Source organism: Artibeus jamaicensis, unplaced genomic scaffold (genome assembly GCF_021234435.1).
Source record: "Artibeus jamaicensis isolate MK-2021 breed Jamaican fruit bat unplaced genomic scaffold, CSHL_Jam_final contig_3126, whole genome shotgun sequence".
Taxonomy (NCBI): Eukaryota; Metazoa; Chordata; class Mammalia; order Chiroptera; family Phyllostomidae; genus Artibeus; species Artibeus jamaicensis.
The window spans coordinates 4048033-4061212 of record NW_026521723.1 but is presented as its reverse complement, the minus strand read 5'-3'; the positions used below and the strand labels follow the sequence as shown (position 1 = coordinate 4061212).

General features: G+C 36.2%; 1 protein-coding gene across 8 annotated transcripts in view; it reads left to right on the top strand.

The window, feature by feature from the left end:
* CBLB (Cbl proto-oncogene B) overlaps nt 1-13180 on the top strand; it is a 213034-nt gene that overhangs the window by 98935 nt on the left and 100919 nt on the right. For all 8 annotated transcript variants that reach the window (XM_053663173.1, XM_037157012.2, XM_037157011.2 and 5 more), the window contains exons 5-6: nt 6752-6908; nt 12088-12209. In XM_053663173.1, the coding sequence (XP_053519148.1) occupies nt 6752-6908; nt 12088-12209 (279 nt within the window). The remainder of the gene's footprint in view (nt 1-6751; nt 6909-12087; nt 12210-13180) is intronic.

Below are 13180 nucleotides of genomic sequence, written 5' to 3'. Positions count from 1 at the left end.
AAAAAGACTGGATTTAAGGAAATACTAAATGTAATATATCAACAGACTTAGGAATCACAGAACTAATATTTTTGCTTCCACAATAAAAACAAAAATCAAATATCTTATGAATTTTCTATTTCCTTCTGAACAAAGGTAGCCTTCACTGAACCATGTCTTTGTTGATCAAGGTGAATTTTCTGACAACATTCGGATGAAATTGAAAGCAGAAATGGGCTAGTAGGGAGAGAACATGTTTTCAGTTTGTTTAAAGTCATGATGACATTTTATATCCCTGAGCTTGAATGGATTTTAGGCAGTGACCGCCACCACTACCACAGCAACAAAACCAATGACCAAAAACACATGCTGGTTTCCTTACTTATGTTATGACAGGTACTTTGTCCTTTCTTATATTGCCTTTCTCTCTTTTTAATCTTAGGTATTTTTAAGTTTAATATAATACAGAAAAGTACAGAAATCATAAATGTAGGGTGAGGAGTTTTTGCAAAGTAAACACACTAATATAAATGCCACACATATGAGGTTATTATATAAGGTATTACCTACAGTTCAGAATCCACCTTCTCCCAGACCTTCAGTTCTTCCCATGCAGTCAGTACCTGCCCACAGTCTCCTACCTTCTGTCATCATAGAATCATGGGGGTGAAGTCATGTAATTGTACTCTTTCAGAAATACCTGGCTTCTTTCATTCTTCATTGTGTTTTTGGAACTCACCTATGTTCTTTCATAGTGCAGTGCTGTGTTCCTTCTTGCTGCACTGAATAGCTATTCCATTTTACCTATTTGTGGTGGACATTGGGTTCATCCTCCATCAGATTATCGTCAGTAGTGCTGCTATGGCTATTTATTTTTGAACATTAAAATATGTATCTATTCCTGTTGGATGTATATCTAAGAGTATTGCTTCCTCCTAGTGTATGCATAGTTTCTGCTTTTGTAGCGTTTTTAGTAGACCATCAGAGTTTTCCAAAGTGATTTACCAGTCTAATCACCTGTGTCTAACAATTTCTGTTATGCCATAGCCTCACCAGCACTTCATTATAGCATTCATCTCCCCCTCCCCTGCCCCAAATAGGCCATCTGGTGGGATAGAGTGGAATCTTACGGTGGCTTAATTTACCCTGATGACCAGTGAAGTCCTCTGATGACTCAGTGAAGCTGAGCACACCTTTGTGTGTTTGTTGAACATTTTGATTTTGTGCTTTTGTGTGTATATAGAAATTATTTGTCCAATGTGTGAGTAATCATTACCGAGATATTTTTTATATATTGTAGATAGGAGTCTTTTGTTGATCTTACACATGTAAATAGCTTCTTTCTATATGGAGCTTTCTCTTTCACTTTGTTCATCATCTCTTTTCATGAATATCGGTTTTTAATTTATCTTTTTCTCTATTTTTTTTTAGCATTTTGGGTCCTGTTTAAACTGTTTGCCTGCTCCAGAGTAATGCAGGTGTTCTCCATGTTTCTTCTAAAAAACTTTATTTTATCTTTCATAATTAGGTCCAAGATGCATCTAAATTGATTTTTCTGTGGTATTATATAAGAGTCAGGATTCATTTTCTTTCACACGTGTGTCCATTTAACTCACGAACATGAATGGAAAACAGTGTCCATTACTCACTGCTATTTACCTGTAATCACTGTTGTGTGTCCAGTGTCCAGACACGGTTCCATATGTTTCTAAAATTTCTGGTTTTTTCCATCTATATTTCTGTCCTTGTGCCAGTACCACACTGTTTTTATTTATTTTATTTTTACTATTTTATGGAATTCATTGGGTAATCCAAGTACAGGTTTCAGGTGTACAATTCTGTGATGCATCATCCGTATATTGAATTGTGTGTTCACCACTCAAGACAGGTCTCCTTCCATCAGCATTTACTCTCCCTTCACCCTTTTTTATCTTCCCCACCCCTGTCTTTCCCTGTGGGCACCATCATACCCTGGTCTGTGTCTGTGAGTTTTCTTGTTTCGCTTTTTTGCTTAATCCCTTCCCCTTTTTGCCTGCTCTCTCTCCACACTACAATTAACTTGGAGCATAAGCTTGTCAGGGTTGTTTTTATTTGTGATTGGCTTGGTTATTCTTGGCTTTTTGACACTTTCCTATAAAGTTTAAAATCAGCTTTTCAATTCCAAATAGAAAAATACCTTCTAGAATTTGTTATTGGGATTCTATTAAATCTAGGAATCATTTTGGTGAGAATTTACATCTTACCGAATCTGCTAATTTGTTATATGAGTAAAAATAAAACCTTTATTTAGTAGTAATAAAGCCTGTTTTGAACTTATGGTTTCATGAAAATGTTTTGCCTTTTGTGGGGGGTCGTTCTCCTAACTTTTTTTTGTCTTTCTTTTCTTATACTGTGTCCTAAAATGCAGAATTTGCCCTTGTCAGTGTGGCTCAATTGCTTGGAGCATCATCCTGTACTTGAAAGGTTGCAGGTTTAATCCCTGGTCAGGGCATGTATAGGGGCGACCAGTTGATGTTTCTCTTTCACGTTGATGTTTTTCTGCCTCTCCCTTTTTCTCTAAAAGCAATGAAAAATGTCCTTGGTGAGGATTAAGACAAACACACAAAAAAAATAGAACTGCAGAACTTTCCAATAAGGGTTAAATTATTTTGTGTATTGTATCTCTGGTTGTGTATGTGTCTGTGTTTGTGTTGTGGCTTTCATGATCTTTTATTAGCTTTATTCCTATTTATTTGAAGTTTTTAGATGCTATTGTAAAAGCAAGTTTTTTAAACCTTATTTTCTAATTATGTTTTATTTATGTATAGAAATACAACCGATATTCATATGTTGTTCTTGTGTTCAGCGAGCATATTGAAGTATCTTATGACTTCTTAAAGTTTAATCTGAAAATTCTTTTGTATTTCCTATATAAAAAAAAGTAGGTAGCCCTGGCTGGTGTAGCTCAGTGGATTAAGCACAGGTCTGTGAACCAGAGAATCGCAGTTCGATTCCCAGTCAGGGCACATGCCTGGGTTGCCGGCTGGTTCCCTGCAGGCCAGTTCCCAGTAGGGGATGCATGAAAGGCAACCATACATTGATGTTTCTCTCCTTCTTTCCTTCCCCTCTAAAGATAAATAAATAAAATCTTTAAAAAAAAACATAGGTAAATACTCTTATTTTTAAAGCTATTCTGCCTGTGGTTTTATAATATATTTTAAAATGTTTTTAGTATATCTTTTCTTCCTGTAAGCTATCAGAGCCTGTTAGAAATACAGAAAAACATAAAATAATCACTTATTATCCTACCCTTGTGCAGTTATCCTCAGTTAAAATCTGTGTCGATCTCTGTAGACATTCTATATCGTTTGTAGCATTGGATCACAAAGAATGTACACTTTTTTAAATGCTGCTCCCATTTAATAATAGGATGTGGGCATAATTTTCTTAGGGGAAAATCCCTGGAAATAGGCTTTCTGGGTCACACTTGCTGCCAAATTGCTGTCTGGCAATGCTGTGTAAATTCTTACTCACTCACACCAGAACTGTATGTACTGAAGTTACTGTTTCCAAACACCCTGGCCTGTGTTGAGATTTACACCTTAAATATATGATTTCTTGCAAGTTATAAATAAAACCTGTAGCCTTTTTTGAACTTGTGTTTCATGAAAATGTTTTGCCTTTTGGGGGGTATCAGTCTTTAAGGTTTTTGTCTTCCATTCCTTACACTTTTGTCTTAACACTGCAGCATTTTCAAATTAGAAGATCTAATACGGTCCTCCGCTTTCCCGGAGGAGGAGGGGAGCCTGAAAGGTTGAGGGATTTCTCAGTTGCCGGCCTCCCGACACCTTTGCAGTTTTGTTTCTGTGTGTTGGTTTGACCCTATTTTCTCTGAAATGACACTTTATTTTCAAGACTTTATACTTATTTTGTTTTTGTGATAGACCAGGAACCATTATCGCATAACAGAATTATAAATATGGCCTTATATTTATCAAGTTCATGTCTCTCCTGACATTCTATGAACCCTCCACCCCTTAAGTCATCGAGGGTCTCTGTGCAGGCGAACGGTAGCATGCATTGTAGGCTCTTTCTCTGTGAAAGACGCTCACGGCTTCCCTCCATACAGTTTAATTTGAAAACACAAATTTTAGTCGCATGCCTCATTTGTCTTGGGAAAAGATGAAGAAGATATAATTGTTGATTTCATGGATCTCCATCCCGTGGGGTACCCATGGCATATGCATCTTCTTCTGTGACAACCTGTGTTCATGGCATGCATGCCATCATTTATTTAGAAGTCTTTCCACTTGTATGTAGTAAAAGGACAGATTAAAGTATTTCTGGATCGGTGAGTTCTTAAAGCTTAGCTGGCGCTTTTATGTTCTCTGTTCTTTTTCTTTCTCTTCCTCTTTCCTTTCCCCAGGTCTCACCCAGCACACTGATGTTTCTACGTATTTGTAAGACCATTTGCCAACATTTTCTCTCACTTTCTTCATCTCTAGGGAGAGGGGTAGTAGAAACCAACACTCTGACTTGTTGCTACAGTTTAGTTTAAAGATGTGAAAGTCCTTTCACACCTTCCCTTCACACCTTCCTTTCTCCTTCCCTGGAACTCACCTCAGGACTGAGTATGGTGGAAACTTGAAATCCTCTTTGGTGAGTCTAGATTCTTAGTGTAACTATTTTAAAACAATTTTTAAAAGCTGCCGTTGTAGTTGTTTCTGTTTTTCACTCACGTGTCCCCTTCCCCACCATCCCCTTCACGCCACGTCCTCCCCACCGTGGCGTTTAGCTCAGCCGATCAGAGGAAGGAAGGGTAGCTGTTGTACAGACTTGTGTGTATAGTAAGTTAGCCAGTACTGCCATTCTTAATTCCGTTCAGTACTCTTCATTAAGGTTCCAGCGAATGCTGTTTGAATGTTAGGTTTATCACCAGTGAACTCTGAGAAAGCCTTGTGTATTCGAGCTGTACGGAAATACAGCTTGCCCCTTCTTAAACTGCTGTTCCTCAGTGCTGTGTTAGACTGCAATGTTAGAAATGTGTACATTAAAAAAAAACAATTTGCTCTGGGAAATTATTGGATATTCAAAAGAATTATGGTCTGTATCTACCTTAAATATGGGGATGAGTATCTCTTTTTTATGGGAATAGATAATAAGATTTCTATTTGATCAGTTTTTATACTTTTTACACTTTATATGCAAGACAACTTTTAAAGCATTTCCACATAAAAGATAAAACATATACCATTCTTAAATCAGTAGTTCTTTAATTTTTTTTTACTTCTACTATCATTGTTCATGTCCCGTTTGTGTGTTGAATATTTGGAACTTTAATTTGGAAAAGAAAACTGTGCTTCTTAATCGTTATTACTTCCATAGTAACTATAATGAAGCGGGACAAAATGCATATTTACGTTTCACTATCAATCAGTAGTCTTCTGTAATTATCAAAAGTTTTCCTTGTTCTTTTAAAACAGCAACATTTTGGTTACCTTAATCAGAGCCTGATGTGTGTTTCTTCTAAATGGCATCTGATGTGGTGTCTCTCTTCGGTTCTCTGTGGTTTCCTGTTTTTTTCTTACATAGAGAAAAGCCTTTTGATGTATTCAGACTCATATTTTTTCTTTTAATGGACTATTAGACCCAAACTTTCTTGTAACTGCAGCATAGTGTTGTAAGCCTGGCTCACCATTCATTTATTCATCTTGCCACAGAGCACTCCTTTGGATTTCCTCCAGCACTTCCTTAAATATTCTGCCTCTATATTCCTTAGCATTAGAATCCTGAAAATGTGTGTTCTCAAGGACGGATATGGTATTTTGTGTTTCCATAGTGAGATTGCTCTGTAGAAACATGCCTTGCCTTAGCAATTAATAGATACAACAGATCAGTGACTCCCAAATGTCGTTCCCAGACTGGCAGCATCAGCATCTCTTGGAAAACTTGTCAGAGCTGTAAATTCTCAGGCCCCACCAGTCATCCTGAATCAGAATACCTTGAGTTGAGAATCAGCAATTTTTGTATTAACAGTCGTTTCGGTGATTCTGGTGCGCGCTCAGGTTTGACAGGCACAGCAGTGGATGCTTATTTAATGAATATGAAAGTTGTGCATTTGTGTGACACTTCATGGGAGGGTTGGGATAAGATGGGACCAAGTTAGTCTGTTCTGCTTGAGTCTGTTTTCTGAAGAGATATTGTGAAGAAAAGATTTAAATATATGCAGTCTTATAAGAAGGTATTAAGATTCCCCTCTGCATTATATGAAAGGTTAGGTCACATATGCGTTTCATCTCTGCGGAAAACATTGGGGTGGCAGCTGAAATGTCTTAATGACTTTCCACCGATGCAAGATGGTAGACGAATGGCACAATGAACAAAAGGTTCTATTATATGATCCCGTTGTCTTGTAATTATTTTAAGGAAATAAATAGAGGGGGCAAATTTAACTTGATTCTAAAGTTAAGTAATCTTGTATACACAAAGAGATCAGACATACAGGACTTAGACCTAATACCTTCTTTCACATGTATTTTTAGAAATACCGTGATAGTCAAGTGCTGTTTGAGGGAAATATTGATTTAGATTTTTGTCATATTCTTAGCAAATGGAAAATAATCCAATTAGCAAAACCCATTACATGTGTTCTAAATTATGAACAATATTCTCAACTATTTGTCTTTCAGTACAAATGCAATTATGTTAATGTTATGATTGAATTTTGCTGTTTCAATGGAAGGTATGTCTTAAATGACTCTTGATTCAATTACTCTTTTTTTTTCTTGCACAGAACTATCGTGCCATGGAAAGTATTTAGACAGTGCCTTCATGAGGTCCATCAAATTAGCTCTGGCCTGGAAGCAATGGCTCTAAAATCAACAATTGACTTAACTTGTAATGATTATATTTCAGTTTTTGAATTTGATATTTTTACCAGGCTATTTCAGGTAAGTTTTCATTCACCTAATCCTCCCCTTCTGTGTGTGTGCAGTGCACACTTGCATTTGTGTGTGTGCGGTGCACACTTGCATTTGTGTGTATGAGTTTCTGTCGTACACATGCATGCACAGGCACAAACACACAAACGTGTTGGAAACAGTCTCATTCTTTGTAGTGTGTAATTTTAAAGCCAGTCACTACAGTAAGTTTTTGGCCAGTGCTGTAAGTTTAGAGTTTGTTTGGACTGTCAGGTGCTATGAGCCTAATGGTTGCTTATTAGTGTTGAAAAGATTCATGCAAAGGAGCTTTGTTTTAAATTCCTTATTTAGTTTTCACTTTACTTTCTTAGTCTTTTTTTTTGCCCAATATTTGATATAATGCAGCTTTTACATTTGGGCATTTGCTGGGGTTGTATCCCAGCCTCTCTCCTTTGCCTCCACATTCGTTAGGTGAGAAGGTAATCAGTACATAAACTTGGAAATAAACGGCACATTTACCCAGTTCTGTATAGGAGATCACTCTGGGTGTCCTGTTCCACCACTTCATTTGCTTGTTCAGTCATGTGTTATAAACATCTTTCCATGTCAAAAATATTTTCATCAGTATACCTTTTAATTTTCAGTTGCTACTAATATTCCATCAATATAATAGATCATTTAACAAGTTTCTCTTTTGGAATATTAAGACTTTTTTCTATTTTGTCTCTAATGTATATGATTTTGAGGTTAACCATCTTGTGTAGTTTATTGTTTTTTTTTAGCCAGTCCTTTATAATTGTCTTTACATAGCTATTCAGAGAAAGCAGCTGTCATATGATAAAAGCTGGATGCTATCATTTTACTCTTTTGTGTGTCTTAATGGACTTACCCTCAACATAAAGACCTGAAATTTGATTCAAGTAGTCACATAATGAAAGCATCCCTCCTAAAATCTTTATGATAAATTATATAGTAAGGAATATAGAAATCAGGCTTGCTTACATTCTGATGCAGTTTTCTATTATTTTAGTCTGTAGTAAGATTTATTCTGTTTGAAACATGCTTTCAACAAACATTAAGAGTATAATATTGGTTTTCATGTTTGCCATGATGTAAGTATTTGGCTTCTGTGGTTTGTGACTGGACATTGGCCTGCAAAGATTGGGTGACTGATTTATGTAAGAAAACAAGATTGCATGTGATTAACTTTTAATTTATGAAAGAACCTGTTAACAGAAGGCAAATTAACTCTTGTCAACAATACTCATAGAATATATTTTGCTTTATTACAACTTTAAAGTCATAATTTTGCCTAAGCATATAGGATAAGGTATTAGATATATGACTACAAAGAGTGTTCTTTTGCTTATTTTCAATTTACAGCAGTTTCATGATTATTCCTTTGGTATGTATAGGTGCTCAGCTTATATAATTTTAAGATAAATTTTAGAAAAAGGTTGTATTAACTGATATTGATCATTTTATAATGGAACTTATCCTTTCTTTAAAGATTTCTGATAATTTTTCAAACCCCTTATTTAACATGGTGCAAAGACACTCTAAGCAGTAGGCGCTTTACTTCTTCTACTTGTGAAGGAAGAGAACAAAGGTTATTTTCATAAACCTAACTCTTCATTCTAGGAGGATTGTGTTTTTTGGGGTGGGCAGGGGGCCTGGATGATATTTAGTATGATTGTTAAATGCTGGAATACCTCAGTTATAAAAAATATTAGGACAACTTAATATTGGTTAAACACTTACCCCAACTGATATTTAGTATGTGCATATATTTTCCTAAAAGTTGTTTCACTTTAAAATAGCCTAAATTCTCTTAATATATTGTTAGTATATCTTGTTTATGCTCATTGGGATGGGAGAGGAAAACCATCTTTTTAATCAGAACTACTATGAAAAGTTTTAGATAACAAAACCAAACTGTTCTTTGTGGACCAAAGAATGCCTAGTTTCTTTTAAAACACACAATACAGAAGTAGCTAAAGAATTCATATTAGCCTCTATATATTTCTGAGATTATTCACTTCTTTTGGTCTCATTATTCAAATGAATAATCATACATGTACTTTAAAATGATAAAATTGCTTCTATGAATAGAAAAGTGAAATAGAAGTGCATTAACTTTTACTGGTCTTTTCTTTTTTACACAACCTTAAAGATTGAGTAATAGTTTTAAGTCATAATTATGTATTCTGTGTGAAAGTATAGTTTTGTAACTGCATGAACACACATCCTTCTGCAGCTCTGATATTGGGGGTTAATGGGCAGCGAATTCCTCTCGCTCTAAATTGTTAGATGTGGAATGTTTAGCAGACTGGGATCTGAAAGTGGGCAGGGTACTCTCTCGGACTGGGGTCTGACATTGATAACTAGCATACGGTTTGGAGAAGGAGTCAGCAGAGGCTAGGAGATGAAAATGCCCAGGACATGGAAGAAGCAAGAAACTGGATACTAGTTACTAGTTACCCTTTCTTCATCTCTTCCCTCATTCTCTTATTTTGCCAAAACTTGAAAAAATACTGGGGAATAACTGGAAAGAACTTGCAGTGGCCACCTTCTGTATTTCTTCCTCTTTATTCTGCCTTTAATCTTCTCCTCTCCAGGTCGTTCGGAGACCTAGGATTGGTAGGTAATAATGTCCTGGAGTGGAAAAAACAGGGGTTTCGCTTCTCTCTTCTTTCTCCCTGCGGCTGCTGTTCCCCCTTTTGCTTACTTTTCCCTACAACTAGAGAAGACTGGGTTGTTGAGAAATGGAGCAATGCATTTGAGGGACAACAGGATAAGGGATGAATGGTTTAGAATGAGTAGCATCAATGGGATGGTGAGAAGAATAAGAGGAAGAAAGTCACTCCCTGTAGCAAGTAAGAAAAAGTATCTGGGCAGACCACCTTGAGGCCCCTCTTCCAGCACAAGTTGTAGCTTTGTAAATTGCTGTTTTTGAAAATAATAGACTTGGGATAATGGAGGGGCTAATCTCCTTAGTTCACTTCCTTAATTTATTTACTAGTCATTCAAAATTTCCAAGTAATTTTGTTTTAATGTATGTAAAAAGATTTTCTTTAATCTCTAAAACAAATTGCAAAAACAATTTTTACTTTCTAAAGCACTCTGTTTTGCCTTCTTTAAACCATTAGTTGGCAAAATACTTAAAAAAGCAACAACACAAGGACCACGTGTTTCTGAATGTGGGTTGCATTCGCAAGAAAAACAGTACACAGACTCTTTCTATTACATAAATATTTTTGTAGTTAGAAGCTGGTCCTCTGGATTATGTACTAAGAATTATGCAGTAGTTGGCTCAAAACTCAAACTTCATTTTTTTCACTTGTATTTTGATCTGTGCATTGGCTCTCCATAAAGTTCAGCATTTTTAAAAATTGGCTCTTCCATTAATTTGTGTGGACTTTAGTGGAAGTGTCCCAAATATTTTATATTCTTTCCATCCTTTCCATTTGTAGATAGAGAAGCAGAAAAAATAAAAGAAAACACAACTCAGTGCTTGTAATAGCAGGGTTTTTTAAAATATATGCTGCTATTCTTCCAAGTGTAGTTATACAATTTTTAGTCATGCCTTGAGAAATTAAATATATATTTTGTTCAAGTACGTAGACAAGACTTTCATAATAGTATTCTCTAGAGCTTCTTTTTTGCCCAGTTAGGTATTTCAGCTTGATGGGGAAATCTCTTAATGCCTTAAAGATACTATTTGTCAGAAAAAGTTAAAAAAACTCTTCATTACTTAATCATTCTTGCCCTTGTGAGCCTCATCTCAAGGGATGTTGTATTTGACAAATTCTGCCTTATAAATTTGAAACACTTAATGATAATGAGGAACAAGTGTCAAAACAAACCAAAGCAAAAGCTCTCTCTCTACCAGTATCATTTCTAGGATGACTATTTCTACAACTTTCACTTGGCAATATAAACTGTTTTTTTCTTTTATGTAGAAGATTTGAATTAATAATCTGGCACATCAGATACAGTATGCTGCCAATTCCCTGAGGGAAAAATGTAGCTTCAGCCTTAAAAATACAGCAGAGATTCATTTACACCCTCAAGCAAAGTTATGTGTTAATGATTGCCTTTTTTCTTTTGCCATGGTAACTAACTGGAAGGACAACTAATCACATTAAAGAGAGAATGATACAAACCTTGTGTGAGTGTTTGTGTGTAGTATTTCTGGGAAAGATTTTTACATAACTTGGTAAATTGTAAACCTTTTCTAATTTTATAATTGTGCAAGGGTAAACCAAATGTGAGTACAAGGGCGTGTTACCACAGAAAGAACACTGGCGTAGGAGTCAAGGCCGTTTAGACAAGTCACTAATGAGGGGAGCTATTCAGCAAGGATCCCTGCATGATCACTGGGTCTCTGACACCGTGCATCAGTGCCAGTATCCCTTTGCTGAGCAAGACAGGCTTGTTCCTTACTCTTGTGTAGCTTATGGTTAATGTGTAAGACAACTTACATTCTCTGATATGGTTTCTTGTTCTATAAAATGAAATGCCCACAGGTACAGCAGTGAACACATGGGGAGATAAGTAATGTTATGAGAGGTAACAATTTTAAAAGGGAGGTCTGGTAAGGCTTTATTGAGAAAGTGACGTTTGGAGAAAGGAATCATAGATATTTAGAGAAAGAATTCAGGTAGAGGATTTGGCAAATGCAAAGGCTGTGGGGTGAGAGAGTGCAATTGTGTTCAAGCCAACAGCCAAGAGGCCAGCACACCTGGAGGAGAGCAGAAAGTGGGAGATATCACAGCAGGTGACATCACAGCAGGCCGGGAAGAAAGGGAACTGGGATCAACCCTGTAAGGTCCTTCTAGGCCACTTATGGGGACTTTGGCTTTTACTCAAATTAGAGGGTTTTGAACAGAAGAGTGATATGATTTAAGTTTTAAAATAATCACAGGTGCTCTACTGTGTATATTTGTAAGTAAAAAATTATGTGGTTTTTCTTTTTGTACTATGTTTTCTATTCCTAAGAAAAGTTTTCCACTTAAGGATATTTTTTCAAAAAGAGAATACATTTCTGTACGTTTGCTGTTAGAAAATAAAACTTGACCTAAGCCACTTAAGCTCAAATTCACATTAAAAATATCCAGGAGAATTTCAGTAAGTATAGTAAATGACGGGTTAGTATGTAATTGATGGTTGGTATTATCTGGGTAATATACGTTATCTATATTTTTAGCCTTGGAGCTCTATTTTGCGGAATTGGAACTTCTTAGCCGTAACACATCCAGGTTACATGGCCTTTCTCACCTATGATGAAGTGAAAGCACGACTGCAGAAATACAGCACCAAGCCGGGCAGGTACGGCTCTTTGATAGTCCCGCTCTGGGATGTGATGACGACCTAGAGTCCTTTCTCATAACTTTCCGAGTATATCAGTAGAACCCCTGGGGTGGAGGGATGGCAGTGCTGATAACACCACAACAGCGTTTCTTTAGCAAATCCTTCAAACGGATGCCTTGTGCTTGTTCTGAAACTTAGTGCTCATAAACTGGAAGAGAATACTGTGTAACTTGATGAACTTAGAGATTTATTAGATCTCAGAGTTCTGATTTTCAAATTGGAGTGGAATATTAGCATATAGACTACTTTCATGGTACCTGTGTTTGTGTATAAAATTGTATCTGTCAACAATTGAATTGAAAAACTAAGCAAACAAGAACAGAGTCAGAATCATGGATATGGAGAGCTTTTTGATGGTTGTCAGTTGGGAGGGGGTGTGGGGAATGGGTGAAGAAGTGAGGGAATTAAGCATCAATATGTAGTTACAGAATAGCCATGGGGATGTAAAGTACAGTATAGAAAATGGAGTAGCCAAAGAATATACACATGACCCATGGACATGAACAATGGTGTGGGGATGGACTGTGGGAATGGGGGGTGCTGGGTGGAGGTGGCCATAGAGGGAAAATTAGAACAACTGTAATAGCATAATCAATAAAATATAATTTAAAAATTGTATGTATATATTTGTGTATTGGTTTTATGTTCATTTTTAAGTGATTTTTTAAGATACTCATTTTGACTTTGTGATAAACACATGAGTACATGTAAAGACATATAAATACATAAACATATATGATCCATTATTATAATCCAAGCCAATTTTATGTTCATGAGAACTTCTATTATACCCCATGCTTCTTTACAGTCACAGAAGTTATTTTACTTTCCAGATGATAAACTGAGATTCACAGAGGTTTGGTCAGTTCCTTTGACTTTGCCCAAGAAACCACACCTTATTAATGGCAAATCTGGGATAAGAAAATGTG